We start from the raw sequence: 19,162 nt of genomic DNA on the forward strand, positions 1-19,162 counted from the left end.
TTCAGTGCCCTACCACTCACTGTGTAAGTCCTGCACTGGTTTGCCCTCCCAAATTGCAACCACTCACTCTGCATGAAATTCCATCTGCCATTTTAGCTCATTTTTCCAGATTATCCAGATCTCACTGAAAGCTTTCATAGTCTTTCTTGCTGCCCACTACACTCCCATGTCCTACGTGAGTAGTAGAAGGAGTGTCTTACCTCACAAGTTGTCCACCCACTGCCTCATCTGTGGAGGAAGCTCTGACCTCAACAGTGACACCTCAGACCTCAGAATGGAGGCAAGTAACCTCACACCCTAAGGGACTGCCTGAGAAGGAAAGTGGTAGGAATCACACTGATAAAAACAGCAAAAAAGTACCATTTATTTGTGAATAAAACTCCACAAGAGCTCAATACAGAAACAATGACAAATTACACCCCTGAACACATTTGGGCGTTTAGACAAACCACGGCCAGGCTTCTGCTGGACTGTAATACAATAGGTGTGTTACTGAAAATAGTACAATGCATAGATCACAAATTCCAGGCCCATCAAGGGGAAACAAGGCAGACGTGGTCAAGTAAAGGTATACCTGTAACTGCATTCTCCTGAGACAGTGAATGTGATGAATATTCTCGGTTACTTAATGTTTCAAAGCCTGATAGCTATGCAGAAAGGGCATCCTGTCAGATTGTATTTGACTTGGAAATTCGTTGGTTGAGTTTAAAATTAAGAGTGAGTAAAACTAATGAGTAAAAATAACATACCAAGTTTTTCCTTCTCATCTCTGCAAGGCTTTACGCTTCTGCATCCAAACCCTCACGTGAAGCCCAGATACTAGGTAGTGATCAGGAGCAAAAGCCTCAGGAGGACTTATTTCTTCTTCCATAACATCTGAAATTAAACGAGCCACTGTGGCTTGCTTGTCTTAGAGGGCTCCGGGCACAGAGAGCAGCAAAACTGAGGGACGCTGAGGGAGGGGAATAAAGAGACCAATTCACACGGCAACAAACAGTAGCCACACAAAATAATTTGCCAGTCTTTGTGGTTCAATGCCACTGTGGGTAATACTTTTGAACATAGAACAGTTCAGCACAGTACAGGCCCTTCAGCCCTCAATGTTGTGCTGACTTACATAAATCCCTCTCTCCTATACAGTAGGTTCAATAGAGACATTTACTTTCAGAAAAATGTATACAGTATACATCCTGACAGTCCATAACCCTCTATTTTGTTGGTCCTTTTTGCGTTTTGTGATGCATTGGGCAGCATATTTGCACTTGACTGTTTTTTTGCGAGGCTGAGTTGCTAGCTTGATGTTCAACCAAATGCAGGTGGAAAGCGTGCAAAGAGCCGGCTGGATTCGAACTCGGGACCATTCGCCTCGAAGTCCAGAGCTGATGCCACTACACCATCAGCCAGCCTGGCCCTCTATTTTGCTGCCTTATTACTGAGATGTATATAAACAAGTGCGAGGAAAGACGCGCCTTTGTAGATCACAGTCAGACATTGATTGGTGGTGAGATTGTGGGCAATGAGAAACGGCAGACACCTAAACAACATGTCAGAGCAAGGTGAGGCAAAACAGAACTGACAGGATTCACCTGCATGACACACCGCTTTGTCATGTTCTTTAGCAAGTAACCTGGAGGAGGACAGAAGTTCAACACACAGCTCAGAAGCTCCAAAGTCTCCAGTACTCCAGCACTCAGAAGCTAGGCATCTCGGCCCACTTTGGACTGACCGTCCTTATCCACCAGTTGGTCTGTTTGCCTGATACGGGCATGAACATTTGGAAAAGGCTGAATTTAACATTTCTTTTATATTAGCGGGTAATTCCTACCTCAAAGGTCTGTCAGTAGTTGAAATGAATCCACACAAATAAGCGGAAGTAGGGTTTGTATTGGATCTTCTTGGTGTCACGGTATCCATTTTCCATTGGCGCCAGTGGAGGGGACAGAAACAATTCCTGAGGCCGATGCTCGGTCACTGTTACTTGTCCATTTAGCCAATCTCTCCAGGAAAGTTGAACTTATTCTGGTTTCTCCTTGGTGACCACTACTGAGCAATTCCTACTGGAAAAGATTGTGCAGTTGGGAATGGGTGCAATTGTGTTGGCATATTGATGCATGTAAGTGTGTGCATACACTCAGGTTCATATGAGTCAGAAAGTGACTACGTATGTAATGTGTAGAAGTAAGAGAAATTAAAGAAGGAAGTTTAATTATATAATGAGGTTCACAACCTTTGGGCATTGTAAAGTATTTAGTAGAGTAGGTACTTATAGACACTGCTGTAATGAAGGATTGTGCATACATGACCCTGTGTGTGTGGAGAGAGAGAGAGAGAGAGAGCGAGAGAGAGAGAGGAGAATGAGGAAGGAGAGAGAGAGAGCGAGAGAGAGAGAGGAGAATGAGGAAGGAGAGAGAGAGAGAGGAGAGAGTGATAAAGAAAGAATTGAGTTCTTTAAGAACTTAAAGAATTGAGTGCACATAAATACATTTAAAAGGAGTGGGATGGGATGTGGGTAACGTCACCACAACTGATCAGGTGTAGGAGGTTTTAGGGAATGTAAACATGGATGGATGTGCATCAATGACAAAATGCTGGCAAGCTGCAACACACTGGCCTCTCTAGGATAATCCAGCTCCAAGCACACAAACACAAACTCCCATTTAAAAATCTAAACATTTATGGAAGTTGAAAATCAGAAATGTGGGCAGCAAGCTTTGGAGCCGCCTGATTTGCGGATGATTTCCAGTATCTTCCGTTTATATTTTAGATAAAAAGTGACCAAATGTTTAAAGACTCTACCCTTCATTGCCTGTACTAGGCCTCCGTTAGCAGCTGCACTGTATAGCACCTCAAAAGACCAGCGGAGATCCTTATTGTCCTATGTTTGCAGAAGTTCAGAGCCATTGCTTGACTGCCACCGTGATGCTCCCCCCGTGTTATAAATCAGATAAAGGCAGCACTGGGAGGGTTTTGCTCTCTCTCTCTCTCTCTCTCACACACACACACACACACACACACACACACACACACACACACACACACACACACACACACACACACACACACACACACACACACACACACACACACACACACACACACACACACACACACACACACACACACACACTTTGAGGCCTAAGGTAGAAGGAGTCATCTAGAAAACCTAGCACATTTACTTTTCAACATAGTCCCCTCCTACATGTACACACTTAGTCCAGCGGTCATGGAGCATACGGATCTCCTTCCGCTGTAGGCCACGAACTTATCAATCACCCCGATAAGTCATTAACTTCAAACTTTCTGCATAATCACGCAAAGAGTTGAACTGCATGTGCATGTAACTAGAGCTGTATAACTCATCTCCTTCTACCTTAGGCCACGAACTTATCAATCACCCATGCTCTGGACACTTTCTGGAGGTCCGAGATCCGTAAGCTCCACGACCACTGGACTGAGTGTGTAAATGTAGGAGGGGACTATGTTGAAAAATAAATGCGCTAAGTTTTCTAAAATTGACTCCTCCTACCCTAGGCCACGAACCTATCAATCAGCCCTTGTGTAACACATCACCATGCAGAGAGTTGCAAGCAAAGAACAAGGACAGAGACTCAAAAGACTACAGATACTGGAATTTGTGGGCTTCTGTGGAGGATTAGGGAACAACGGAGCAAAGAAATGGACAAGAAAGTGGCTGAGAGACACTGAGCAGGAAGCAGGAGTGTATCAGACAAGGACGAGTCAATGCGGCAGGAGTTTAACCCTCTTCTAAATACATTGACTGCAAATATTGACAGAAACTCCACCTTCACGTCAAAAGACTGGGGTCCCAATCCATGCGGATGGAAGTCATCTGGAACTGCTCCGGCACCTGCTCAGGTGGATCTGGGGCTTTGCTGCTAGACGAGGTTGTACATCAGTGACTGGCAGCTCTGGCCACTTGTGTCTGACCGTCACACCCTCCGCGAGAGCTAATGTGCTTGGGGGCAACTCTGCACACTACTGACGACCCACGTATAGGGGTTCGGGTCATGTGCTGGATGGATATCACCTGAGGCAACAGATTATGGGAGAAGTTCAGTGAATAAGATGCTCGGCCTGGTCTATCAATACCATCAAACCGGATGGGGATATCAGCAGAGGGGGGAAAGGGAGATCCACATTTTTGAGCTCCTAATTTGGGAGACAATTACCAGGAATAATTACACAGCAAAACCAACAGCCCTTGTGTCAGGTTGCAATGCACCAAGTGGCCCTATTGTGAGTAGCTGTACACGGTATTACAGTTCCTGCTTTGCAGAGGGCATATTCAGAGATGCTGTGGTTCTCTGATCTGCTAGCTCCTGACGGGAGTCCATTGTTTTTACTGTAGGCTTGGGGTCTCCATTGCTTTCTGCCTTTGGTCCTTCCACCTTGGCCTGTTCCCCTGGAGCGACCTCGTTGGGTTTCACTTCGCCTTGAGCGTGCGGCTTGCCGGTGGGCACGGCGGCTGGGGCCTCGGTTGGCTGCCGGTCACCGGGCTCGGGCTCCTTGATGTCGCCCTCATCCTGCTGCAGCTCCGCCTCCATCCCAAACAGCATCTTCACCAACTCATCGGCCTCGATCCTCTCCTGCGGGCAGGGAGAGCCACAGAGCAGTTAGCACATCAAACACTTGGCAAGTACGAAAAGCATGACTCGCAGCACGTCTGCAACATCACAGTCGGGTCATTACTGCTCATCCCAAGTGTCTGCTCCTGCCTTTCCTGTGCTGACTGCTTAATCTCAACCTCTACTGACTATTGGCCATCTCTTGGTTGCATTCAGCCAATAGCCAAAGCAGCTTACAAAGATTCAAAGCAAAATATATATGTAGTATGCAACCCTGAGATTTGTCTTCTCACAGTCAGTCTGCCTCAAAACAAAGAAAGAAAACCACGGGACCTGTTCAAAGAAAAACATTGAACCCCCAATGCACAAAAAAAGAACAAATCGCACCAATGGCAAAAAGAAATTGAGTGATAAAACACAGAGCATAGAACACCAACCCACAAAACATGTTAATGGTCCATGCATATTCAGTTCAGTTCAACCTAGCGCTGTGTTGTCCGTTAACTTCAGACCGCAGAGCCAGTCCGTCCTGATCAAAACTCGCACAAAATAGCAATAAAAAAGGGGCGACCAGAAACCAGAAACAACTCATGACGTGAACTATAGAATCCAATCCACAAACCTCACTGGGAAGATACTATTACTCTTACAACACTTACACACTGTGACCGCTTTCTTAGATACACCTAGACACCTGCTTGTAAATGCAAATATCTAATCAGCCAATCATGTGAAGCAACTCAATGCATAAAAGCATGCGGACATGGTCAGGAGGTTCAGTTGTTAGAAAGCAACAAAAAAAAGCCATAAGGAGAGCAAGGATGAAATATGAAGGTGCTAGCCAATAATATCAAAGAGGATACCAGAAGTTTTACAGATAAACAGAGTAAAAGACAAGAGTGGATATGGAGAGATATTAATGGGGGACAATGAAATGGCAGATGAACTTAATAAGTATTTTGCATCATTCTCCACTACAGAATATGCTAGCAGTATGCTAGAAATTCAAGGGTGTCAGGGGGCAGAAGCGAGTGTTGTTGCTATTACTGAGAAAGTGCTTGGTAAGCTGAAAGGTCTGAGGTTAAATTGAAGGTAGGTAGGTCACCTGGACCAGATGGACTACACCCCAGGACTCAGAAAGAGACAGCTGAAGAGATTGTGGAGGCATTAGTAATGATCTTACGTGAATCACTAGATTCTGGAATCATTCTGGGGGTCTGGAACATTGCAAGTGCCACTCCACTCTTTAAGAAGGAAGGGAGACTGAAGAAAATAAATTTTCGGCCGGTTAGCATGACTTAAGTGGTTGGCAAGGTGTTGGAGTTCATTATTAAGGATGAAGTTTCAGGATACTTGGAGGCATATGATAAAAAAGGCCAAAATCAACATGGTTTCATTAAGGGGTAATTTTGTCTGACAAATCTATTGCAATTCTTTGAGGGAACAACAAGCAAGATAGACAAAGGAGTGTTAGTGAATTTCGTACACTTGGATTTTCAGAAGGATTTTGGCAAGGTGCTGCTAAACAAGATAAGAGCCCATAGTATTACGTGAAAGATACCAGCATGGATAGAAGATTGGCTGACTGGCAGGAGGCAGAGTGGGAATAAAGGGGGCCTTTTCTATTTGGCTGCCAGTGGCTAGTGGTGTTCTGCCAGGGTCCATGTTGGGACCGCATCTTTTCACGTTATATATCAATAACTTGGGTGACAGAATTGTAGTCAAGTTTGTGGATGATATGAAAATAGGTTGAAGGGCTGGTAATGTTGAGGAAGCAGGAAGTCTGTAGAAAGTTAGATAGATTGGGAGAATGGGCAAAGAAGTGGCAGATAGAATATGGTGTACACAATGTATGGTCATGCACTTTGGCAGAAGGAATAAATCACAGATTATTTTCTAAGCAGGGAGAAAATTCAAAAATCAGAGGTGCAAAGGGACTTGCAGGATTCCCTAAACATAACTTGCAAGTTGAGTTGGTGTTGAGGAAGGTAAACACAATCAATATTAGCACCCATTTCGAGAAGACGAGAATACAAAAGCAAGGATTTTATGCTGAGATTTTATCAGGCATTGCACTTGGGGTATTGTGAGCGGTTTTGGGCCCCTTATTGAAAAAAATATGCTTGCATTTTCAGTGTCCAAAGGAGATCCAGCGGAATGATTTCAGGAATAAAAGAGAGCGTTTGATGCTCTGGGCCTGTACTTACTGAAGTTCATGAGAATGAGAGAGGGATCTCATTTAAACCTATCAAATATTGGAAAGTCTGGATAAAGTGGATGTTTCCTATACTGGGGGAGTCTAGGACCAGAGGGAGTAGCCTCAGAGTACAGGGAAGTTAATTTGGAACAGATGAAGAGGAATTTCTTTAGCTAGAAGGATGTGAATCTGTGGAATTCATTGCCACAGGCAGCTGTGGAGGCCAAATCATGGGTTAATTTAAAGCGGACGTAGCTAGTTTTTTGAACAGTCAAGGTGTCAAAAGTTATGAGGAGAAGGCAAGAGAATGGGGTAAAAGGAGTTAATAAATCAGCCATAATGGAAGTTCCCATCAACAGGATCTGGTCCTGCCGAGACCAAATAGCAGCCCATCATCACTGACCACTGGAAACCAAGAATATCAAGGACTTGATGAAAGGGTTGGGAAGAAGAACAGATACTTGAGCCTGGAATTGGGAGAGTTACTTCATACTTTATCAGATTGCTACCACTTAAAGTCATCAGTGCAAGGCACATCAGGATGTTTAAGACGGTAACTCTAGTTAAACAACAGTGCTGAGGATTGAAGCAGAAGTTGGATATGATCACCATATTTTCCAAACCTTCACCGCTGTGCAGCCTTGCACCCTACTACAAACCATACCCTCTACTACAAACCATACCCTCTACTACAAACCAGACCCTCTACTGCAAACCATACCCTCTACTGCAAACCATACCCTCTACTGCAAACCATACCCTCTACTACAAACCATACCCTCTACCACACACCATACCCTCTACTACAAACCATACCCTCTACCACAAACCATACCCTCTACTACAAACCAGACCCTCTACCACACACCATACCCTCTACTACAAACCATACCCTCTACTGCGAACCATACCCTCTACTGTGAACCATACCCTCTACCACACACCATACCCTCTACTACAAACCATACCCTCTACTACAAACCATACCCTCTACTGTGAACCATACCCTCTACCACACACCATACCCTCTACTACAAACCATACCCTCTACTGCAAACCATACCCTCTACTACAAACCATACCCTCTACTGCGAACCAGACCCTCTACTACAAACCAGACCCTCTACCACACACCATACCCTCTACTACAAACCATACCCTCTACTGCGAACCAGACCCTCTACTACAAACCAGACCCTCTACTACAAACCATACCCTCTACTGCAAACCATACCCTCTACTGCAAACCAGACCCTCTACTACACACCATACCCTCTACTACAAACCATACCCTCTACCACAAACCATACCCTCTACTACACACCATACCCTCTACTACAAACCATACCCTCTACTACACACCATACCCTCTACTACACACCATACCCTCTACCACACACCATACCCTCTACTACAAACCATACCCTCTACTACAAACCATACCCTCTACCACAAACCATACCCTCTACCACACACCATACCCTCTACTACAAACCAGACCCTCTACTGCGAACCAGACCCTCTACTGCAAACCATACCCTCTACTGCGAACCATACCCTCTACTGCGAACCAGACCCTCTACTGCGAACCAGACCCTCTACTACAAACCATACCCTCTACTGCGAACCAGACCCTCTACTACAAACCAGACCCTCTACTACAAACCATACCCTCTACTGCGAACCAGACCCTCTACTACAAACCATACCCTCTACTGCGAACCATACCCTCTACCACAAACCATACCCTCTACTACACACCATACCCTCTACTACAAACCATACCCTCTACTGCAAACCATACCCTCTACTACGAACCATACCCTCTACTGCAAACCATACCCTCTACTACAAACCATACCCTCTACTACTAACCATACCCTCTACTACAAACCATACCCTCTACTACACACCATACCCTCTACTACAAACCATACCCTCTACCACAAACCATACCTTCTACTACAAACCATACCCTCTACTACAAACCATACCCTCTACTGCGAACCAGACCCTCTACTACAAACCATACCCTCTACTGCAAACCATACCCTCTACTACAAACCATACCCTCTACTACAAACCAGACCCTCTACTACAAACCATACCCTCTACCACACACATTACCTTCTACTACAAACCATACCCTCTACCACAAACCATACCCTCTACTACACACCATACCCTCTACTACAAACCATACCCTCTACTACAAACCATACCCTCTACTGCGAACCAGACCCTCTACTACAAACCATACCCTCTACTACAAACCATACCCTCTACTGCGAACCAGACCCTCTACTACAAACCATACCCTCTACTGCAAACTATACCCTCTACTACAAACCATACCCTCTACTGCGAACCAGACCCTCTACTACAAACCATACCCTCTACTGCAAACCAGACCCTCTACTGTGAACCAGACCCTCTACTACAAACCATACCCTCTACTACAAACCATACCCTCTACTACAAACCATACCCTCTACTGCGAACCAGACCCTCTACTACAAACCATACCCTCTACTGCAAACCAGACCCTCTACTGTGAACCAGACCCTCTACTACAAACCATACCCTCTACTACAAACCATACCCTCTACTGTGAACCATACCCTCTACTGCGAACCATACCCTCTACTGCGAACCAGACCCTCTACTGCGAACCATACCCTCTACTGCGAACCAGACCCTCTACTGCGAACCAGACCCTCTACTACAAACCATACCCTCTACCACAAACCATACCCTCTACTACAAACCATACCCTCTACTGCGAACCAGACGCTCTACTACAAACCAGACCCTCTACTGTGAACCAGACCCTCTACTGCAAACCATACCCTCTACTGCAAACCATACCCTCTACCACACACCATACCCTCTACTGCGAACCAGACCCTCTACCACACACCATACCCTCTACTACAAACCATACCCTCTACTGCGAACCAGACCCTCTACTACAAACCATACCTTCTACTACAAACCATACCCTCTACTGTGAACCAGACTCTCTACTGCAAACCATACCCTCTACCACACACCATACCCTCTACTACAAACCATACCCTCTACTACAAACCATACCCTCTACTGCGAACCAGACCCTCTACTACAAACCATACCCTCTACTGCGAACCATACCCTCTACTACAAACCATACCCTCTACTGCGAACCAGACCCTCTACTACAAACCATACCCTCTACTGCAAACCATACCCTCTACTGCAAACCAGACCCTCTACTACAAACCAGACCCTCTACTGCGAACCATACCCTCTACTGCGAACCAGACCCTCTACTGCGAACCAGACCCTCTACTACAAACCATACCCTCTACTGCGAACCAGACCCTCTACTACAAACCAGACCCTCTACTACAAACCATACCCTCTACTGCGAACCAGACCCTCTACTACAAACCATACCCTCTACTGCAAACCATACCCTCTACTACAAACCATACCCTCTACTACAAACCATACCCTCTACTGTGAACCATACCCTCTACTACAAACCATACCCTCTACTGCGAACCAGACCCTCTACCACAAACCATACCCTCTACCACACACCATACCCTCTACTACAAACCATACCCTCTACTACAAACCATACCCTCTACTGCGAACCATACCCTCTACTGCACACCATACCCTCTACTACAAACCATACCCTCTACTGTGAACCAGACTCTCTACTGCAAACCATACCCTCTACCACACACCGTACCCTCTACTACAAACCATACCCTCTACTGCGAACCATACCCTCTACTGCGAACCAGACCCTCTACTGCGAACCATACCCTCTACTGCACACCATACCCTCTACTACAAACCATACCCTCTACTGTGAACCAGACTCTCTACTGCAAACCATACCCTCTACCACACACCGTACCCTCTACTACAAACCATACCCTCTACTGCGAACCAGACCCTCTACTACAAACCATACCCTCTACTGCAAACCATACCCTCTACTACAAACCATACCCTCTACTGCGAACCAGACCCTCTACTACAAACCATACCCTCTACTGCAAACCATACCCTCTACTGCAAACCAGACCGAGACCCTCTACTACAAACCATACCCTCTACTGCGAACCAGACCCTCTACTGCGAACCAGACCCTCTACTGCAAACCATACCCTCTACCACACACCATACCCTCTACTACAAACCATACCCTCTACTGTGAACCAGACTCTCTACAACACACCAGACCCTCTACCACACACCATACCCTCTACTACAAACCAGACCCTCTACTGCAAACCATACCCTCTACCACACACCATACCCTCTACTACAAACCATACCCTCTACTGCGAACCATACCCTCTACTGCGAACCATACCCTCTACTGCAAACCATACCCTCTACCACACACCATACCCTCTACTACAAACCATACCTTCTACTGCGAACCAGACTCTCTACAGCACACCAGACCCTCTACCACACACCATACGCTCTACAACACACCAGACCCCCTAACGCATACCACGTACCACAACCCCTCCCACTACATTGTACCACAGTGTCACTCCCCATTATTGCTCTCCCACTCCACACCCCCCCACCCCCACTCCCAGCCTCCCCACCAGTGCATCCGTTCCTGCCGGTTAGTCTGCTGGAATTTGACAGTAACTCTGCCATACCCGTTCCTTCTGCCGGGGGTCCAGGGTGAACCAGAGTGCCACTCCACACCTCTGCCCCTTGGTCACGGCCTGGACTCCATGGGGGTTCTCTTCTCCCGAGGAGAAGCCCACCACACGGCCACACTTTGGTTGCACCGTTGCCTGGACAAAGAGAGATCATTAGAAACTGTCTCAATAACATGCTTCCATTAAGATGAAGAGTCAGGAATCACAGAGTGCAGTTCCAAATCAAAACTGAATTAATTAGTATTAATAGTTAATACCAAATGCTTTCCAAAATTAGCCAATTGTAGGGGGAAAGAACTATTCATCCTCAGAGAGAAGGGGTTGAAATGGGAGACAGTTCATTGAACCTTCCTTTTGAGATTTATTGTAAAGTGCTACTGCTACGTAAAAAGACAACTTTCATGCCATGTAGACACATGCCTATGATAATAAACTGAAACTTAAAAAGTGAAAGATGTAATGTCCAAAGTAGCATGCACAAATTTGCAATTAAAAAGCAATAATCTAAAGAGAACATTGCCAGGAGTCAAAGGTAAAAGAGGTATTCATGGTGTCCTGCTGGAGACACTCACAAGGGCCGAGCTTTGCTAAGAATTAAGAGTTAGTGGAAGAGATATCTTAAGAAAGAGGCAGAGTTAATAATGGAGAGGGTGTGAGAATTCCAGCTCGGACCAGATGAAATAACGAGAAGTTGATTAACATGACTTCATTGCCTCATGTGGTGAAACATAAAACACACAGTAGAACTGGAACAGTACAGCACGGGAACAGGCCCTTCAGCCCGCAATGTTGTGCTGAGCCAATTAAATCGGTAATCAAGTGGCCAACTAAAGCATTCCCCTCTGCCCACACGATGTCTATTTTCTTCTTTTTTTTCTCACAATCATGAGCCTATCTAAAAGTCTCTAATGTGTCTGCCTCTACCACTACCCCAGGCAGCATATTCCAGGCAACCACTGATAAAAGCAAGCATGGAATATGCCTTTAAATCACCCTGTCAACCTGTGCAGCCACTTACAGGGAGTTACGAACTTAGGCCCCAAGATCCCTCTGCTCCTCAACAGGTGTCATCATATTGAATTTAATTTTAATTCTTTTGATAGTTCCAGATAATGGAACTCTGCCAACCCTGTCAATATTGCTGGACGTTGATCCAAACTGCCCTCAGTGGAATTTTCAGGGTAGATACCACACATATCAACAGGTGCTTGTCTCACAATGCTGTTCAAATCTCAGTGTAGAATTAGAATATTGTAGGTTGAAGAGCAAAGTGAGTTAAGAATAAACAGCTTAAGCCAATATTTTAAAGGAAGTGATCCCTCTGCCTTGAGCCACAACAAAACTCCTCCTTGCATGCAGGATGTTTACGAGGAACCTGCATGGAAAGAAAAGGGAAGTGGAACTGCTCCCAGAAATTCACTAGGAATGTTTCTTGACTGAATGGGAGATGGGAAGCCTGTGGAGCTGGATCCTCCAAGATCCCAAACCTTTTCCCAGTTTCACTTCCACCTACCGGAGATTAGAGATCTTCCAGCTGATTATACAAAGCACACAATTCATAAGTTCTTGCATAATAAACTAGTTGGGGCTAGTTGGCCCAGGGGGTTAGATGTTTATTTTTGTGTCTCTCTCCTTCATTTGAAATGACATGGTATGGGAGTCCTACAAGACACTGAATTACCATATCAATCAGAGAGAAGGGTTTGGGTAAGTTGACTGGAAATGGAAAATCATAAGGGGAAATAGTTTGATGTAGATCTGAGACATGATTTAATCCACAGGGTAATCATGACCTTGATAATGACAGAAGAGATGTAAGTTTCATCTCCAGAGTTAATACTCCACTCTTGATTACCAAAAACAAGAGAAAAATAAGTCTTAGAAACTTACTGTAATAACTTTAGCATCAATTTCCGTGAATATGAAGTTTCCACCTTCAAAATCATGGTTCAAGTAAAGGATTGCACTAGAATAAAATGCAGTTACGATTATTGATAATCTGTAACAAGCTACATAGAGTTTTCAGACAAAAGGTGACAGTCTTCCATTGGTTCCTGTAAAGGCCTATCTATGGTGGAAGTGCCAAGTCAGATATCACTCCTAGGGTGCTGAAGCCAAATATTGAACGTTTCTGAGGGCAGTTAACTCAGGAAAAAACAATGCCCAGATCGCTAGTCTTCATGAGCCTCACCACTGGAGACCAGCGAACGTGGAGGGTTGGCACTTGGCAAGTTTACACGAGAGGGGTTATTATGTCATGATGCCACACATTGGACTTACTATAGAATCACTCAGTGATGTCACATAATGGATTTATTACAATATCACATTGTGAATTTAATGCTGGAGCATTAGATACCTGCCAACCAAAATGATCAAACTGTGCAGAGTTAATTGATGATGGTTAACAAGTTATTCTCAGGGAATAGTGGAGTCCTACTTTCAGCATATCTGGGAAATTTAATCCAGAGCAACTTCCTTTCCTGTAGTATTCTTAAGACAGCAAAACATCATGAGAATACATGAGAACAGGAGCAGGAGAGGTTTTCTAGGTCCTCAAGCCTGGCCTTTCTTTTATTATGATTGTGACTAATCTATGCCAGTCTCAATATTTCATCTATTCTCCACTAAATGGGGAATTGGTTTATGATTTTCACTCAGATTCAGTGAAAAGATTGTGTTTACTTATCATCTGAGGCATCATTCCATATACAAGTGGGTCAAGGTATAACCTTCTCAGTTACAAAGGCTTTTGCCTCTGAGCTAGGACACTTTGGGTTTAACTCCCACCATAGAGTATTGACATAAACACTTAGGTAACATTCGTTGGATTAGTACGGAGTGTAACATAGTCAAAGACACTGCCTTTACACTGATAGGTTGAATTAAGGTTCTGACTTTAATGAATTTGAGCACTGAACTTACCTTGGAATCCTGAGTCACCTACTACTCAATAACTAGTGAAGCCAAATTCTATTTATTAACATCTCAATCTTTGTGGGAGCTTTCTGTGCACACTACAGCAGTTGGAATTGCCAAAAAATGTTGTCATCTCTGAATACTTTGGTTGTGAAAGACATTATGTGAAGATTTCTTTTCACCCTGATAATGAAGGGTACTTTTGCACAGATTGGTTCACTTTTACCTGTAATCTCGCTCGGTGTAAGCTGGATGCTCCTTTTGACACTCCAGAGCTTCGGAGTTTAAAATGCAGTTGTCCACATGAATGGAGTGGCTCAGGTCTTCTCTGTTCTCCTGTGTTCCTAATACGGGGAAGAAGACCAAAGGATTCAACAGCAGTATGCTGCAGCTGGCCAGATGTGTGCATTGCTAGAACCTGGCTGGTGTTTCTGAAGCTAATCCGAGAAACAAGTCAAAGGAAATGTGAGGAGAGCAAACAGAAGAGTGCAAGAGTGGGTGTGATCAACCAACAGAAATCTATAGTGCACACAGTCCAACTAGATGTATCCATTGGGAGCTGGAGGTCGGCTGGTGAGTTCCCTGTAATCCTCTGGTACCTTAGCAGTGTACAATGTTGAGGAACAGAGACATCCAGTTATCCTCTGCTCCGGGTAGATTTCCCTCAGTATTCCTATCTTTAACATTGTTCAAGAAAGATAACTAGGAGAACCCTGGGAATTGTAAACCAGTGAGTCATACTGGTGAAGGCCGCCAGAGATGGAGGACCTTCACTGCTGCCCTTAGTGCCAGCAGCACAACAGAAAGAAGAGTCTTACATTAGTGGTGGGCAAACTACTGGAGAGAATTCTTACAGAGAGGAATTACGGACATTTAAAGAGGAATAGTCTGATTAGGAATAGCCAAAATGGCTTTTGAGGGGCAGGTCATGCCTCACGAGCCTGATTGACCTTTTCGAGGAAGTAGAAAAACAAATTGATGAAAAGTGTGATGAACATGGATTTTGACAAGGTGTTGGACAAAGTTCCCCATGGTAAGCTCAAGAAAGTCAGAAGGCATGGGGTCCAGGGAAACTGGACTGTGTGGATTTGGAATTAAGTTTGCCCCCAGAAAGCAGGGTGTGGTCGTAGACAGAGCATACTGTGCCTGGAGGTCAGTGACCAGAGGAGTTCTACAGGGATCTGTTCTCCAACCCCTGTTCTTTGTGACTTTTATAAATGACTTGGATGAGGAAGTGGAAGGGTGTGTTATTCAGTCTGCAGAAAACATGAAGATTGGTGTTGTGGTTGTGATAGGCTACAACAGAACATTGATAGGATGCAGGACTGGGCTGAGTAGTGGCAGATGCAGTGCAATCAGGAAAAGTATAAAGTGATACATTTTGGAATGTTGAACTTGAACGCAGAGTACAGGGTTAGTTGCAGGATTCTTAGCATCTGGAGGAACAGATGTGTGGTCCATGTCCACAGACCCTTGAAGTTGCCTTGCAAGTTGATAGGGTGGTGAAGAAGGTATATAGTGTGTTGGCACTCACTGATTGGGGGATTGAGTTCAAGAACTGTGAGAAAATGTTGCAGCTCTAAAGTACTGGAAGGCTGCTACACTTGGAAGTTTTGTGTTCAGTTTTGGTTGTCTCATTATAAGAAGGATGTGGAGGCTTTAGAGAGGGTGCAGAGGAGATTTACCAGGATGCGGCCTGGATTAGAGAGGGTGCAGAGGAGATTTACCAGGATGCGGCCTGGATTAGAGAGGGTGCAGAGGAGATTTACCAGGATGCGGCCTGGATTAGAGAGGGTGCAGAGGAGATTTACCAGGATGCGGCCTGGATTAGAGAGGGTGCAGAGGAGATTTACCAGGATGCGGCCTGGATTAGAGAGCATGCCTTATGAGGATAGGTTAAGCGAGTTAGTGCTTTTTTCTTCAGAGTGAATGAGGATGAGAATTGACTTGAGGGAGGTGTATAAGATAATACGAGGCATAGGCAGAGTGGAGAGCCAGAGCCTTTCTCCCAGCTAGCAATGACAGTACGAGAAGACATACTTTTAATGTGATAGGAGGAAATTAAAGGGGGGGATGTCAGAGGTGTTTTTTCACATAGAGTGCTATGAGCAGGCAACAAACTGCTAGGGGCAACGGTAGAGACAGATACATTAGGGACATTCAAATGACTTAGATAGGCACATGGATTAAAGAAAAATGAAGGGCTATGTGGAAGAGAAGGGTTAGAAGGTAAGTTAAAGAGGTGATAGGCCTGTCCTATGCTGTAACATTCTGTGCTCTATGTTCTACCTGATAAAAACCTGAAACGTTGAAGGGTTATTGCTTTCCTCAGATGCTGTCTGACTTGCTAAATTCCTCCAGCATTTTGTGAATATAGTGCATGGAATGAATTACTGAGATAGCATGGGGAGCCTGCAGTCTGGTTGAGCTTGGGGTGCCTTTACATACTCAGATGTATATGAAAGGAATGGAGGCACTTGAATGATATATACGGGGAGGACATTTAGTGCAAATTAGCACCAGGATGAGCACAACATTGTGGGCTGAATGGCCAGTGCTGTGCTGTTCTATGTTCTGGGTGATACCATGCAAACACTCTCCTGTGTATCCATCTCTTCATTGGTCACTGGTCATTAGGCCAGCAGGGACACAGTGAGCTAAAATGGTGTCCATTTATGCTGAAGATAGAGGGAAGTAGGAAAGTCTAAATGACTTGGTATTTCTTCACCCTCAAGAAGGCAGCATCCACCATTGAGGATCCTCAACATCTGGAACATGTTGATTTCTTGTTACTACCATTGGGGAAAAGGTACAGGAGCCTGAAGACCCACAATCACTGTTTTGGGAACAGCTTGTCCCCCTCAACCATAATTTTTTGAATGGCCCATGAACCCATCTTGCTGTTCCTTTTTTGCTTTATTGATTTATTTTTATTGTAACTTGTAGTCATTTTTTACATCTTGCACTGTATTGCTGGCACAAAAGAACAAATTTCACAATATATGTCAGTATTGGTAAACCTGATTCCGATTCTGCAGATTAAATCCCTCTTCCGTTGTTCTGCTAGAGACCGCGGTGTAAAGTAGTTTCTGCATATTTATTCCTTTTATTTTATTTACCAGGATGTGGGCATTGTTGGCAATCCAACGTTATTGCCCATACCTGACTGTTCTTGGGAAGCTGGTGCTATGCCACCTTCTCCATCAACTTCAGCTCCTCAGGTGAAGGGTCTCATACAGTAGTGAGTTCAGCATTGATTGACACGTGGTATGAAACATAATGAACTAACAGCAAACGCGGACAGCCGTCACCACTCAGTCTAGTAACTCTAGAGTTAAGTCAAAGGTTGTTACCTTCCACCGCAGTCCGACAGACAAGATGCGAGTAGGCAAAGTAGAGTGGGTTTTCCAGCCGGAAGTAAGACTCGATGATCCTTCGAACTTTCTCACTGATGTCATAAAACAGCTTGGATGTTTTAAGTGGGATCCTACCCTCCTGACTGAGCTGCCAGGAAGGCAGATTTGTACATGTTAGAGAAAACCAGAAAAGAGAAATCATCACCCTTCGATTCATTCAGTATAAGAACACAGACCTCATGAATTACTTACAACAAATAAATAATGCAGTGACTTAAAGTGTCGGAAACTGAAAGAGTAAAAAGCTTGCAATGGCTAAAGTTACAAAAATATATTTGATAAAGGGCTTAAATTTGTTAGCTGAAGTTTATTCCCTCAACTATTCAAGACTTTATCATTCCTAGTACTTCTGTTCTTCCAAAACTACTGAGTTAATGTTCTGATAGGTTACTTAGTTTGATCTGGAGTGTTCTGAAACCAGGAAACACTTAAGGATGGATGTGTCATACTGCAATAGTGTGTTTCATTTGCCCAGTTCCGCGTTCGGAAGGTTATGGATGTAAGAATGGAAAGTGGACTTCAATGTCTGCCAGATATTAATCAGGCAATAAGTGGAAACTAAGGAAAATCAATATAATTTTAGACATTGCATTGTGTTGCTCCAGTTTAAGTATTGAGGCAAGATATATATTGTATGACTAGCTGAAAAGCAAAACAAAATGCAGAAACTGTAAACTTCAAATAGTAACGGAAAATACTGGAAATAATCAACAGGACAGGCAGCATCCTTGGAGAGAAATCAAAGTTAACATTTCAAGTTAATGACCAGACATGCACAATTGGTCTTTCTGTTCTAAGGGCCTCAGTCTTGAAACACTGGACTCTTTTCTCATTCCAAAAATGCTATTTGATTCACTAAACTTTTCTAGCATTTTCTGTTTATAAGGCACCAACTGGTTATTCAGTTATCTATTTTACTTCTGTTTAATTATTGTTCTTCTAAATTAATTTGATCCTCCGCTTTAGTCAGAATGAAACAGTTGATATGGTGTTTACTTTTAGCTTGGCATGGAAAGGACAGTGGATGTGAAATTTCAGTGCCTGAGAGTGTGATAAAATGAAAGTTTCTGCTTTAAGGGCATTTTACCATTCACAACTGTACACGGACAGAGCCCAAACTGGTCGCTCCGTGTTTGAACTAAAACGCTGAAAGTGAACAAAGCGTCCCGGGCACAGAGAAGGCCGCCAGCCGGTGGTGTAGTGGCATCAGCAGCAGATTTCGAGGCGGGTGGTCCCAAGTTCGAATCCGGCCGGCTCCTTGCACACTTCCCATCCGTTGAGCTAGCAACTCAGCCTCATAAAAACAGACAAAACGCTGGAGTAATGGCAAGCTTGCCTCCTGATGCGCCACAAGGCATG

General features: G+C 44.4%; 1 protein-coding gene across 1 annotated transcript in view; it reads right to left on the reverse strand.

Annotated features, from left to right (window-relative positions):
* Positions 1-344: 344 nt before the first annotated feature.
* The window catches only part of p3h1 (prolyl 3-hydroxylase 1), a 41,041-nt gene continuing 22,223 nt past the window's right edge, over positions 345-19,162 (reverse strand). The window contains exons 11-15 of the mRNA XM_073031745.1: positions 17,741-17,891; positions 14,614-14,731; positions 13,359-13,434; positions 11,463-11,603; positions 345-4,607 (exon numbers count right to left, since the gene is read on the reverse strand). Coding sequence (XP_072887846.1) covers positions 4,278-4,607; positions 11,463-11,603; positions 13,359-13,434; positions 14,614-14,731; positions 17,741-17,891 — 816 coding nt within the window. The 3' untranslated portion in view covers positions 345-4,277. The remainder of the gene's footprint in view (positions 4,608-11,462; positions 11,604-13,358; positions 13,435-14,613; positions 14,732-17,740; positions 17,892-19,162) is intronic.

This window comes from Hemitrygon akajei, chromosome 29, assembly GCF_048418815.1.
Source record: "Hemitrygon akajei chromosome 29, sHemAka1.3, whole genome shotgun sequence".
Taxonomy (NCBI): Eukaryota; Metazoa; Chordata; class Chondrichthyes; order Myliobatiformes; family Dasyatidae; genus Hemitrygon; species Hemitrygon akajei.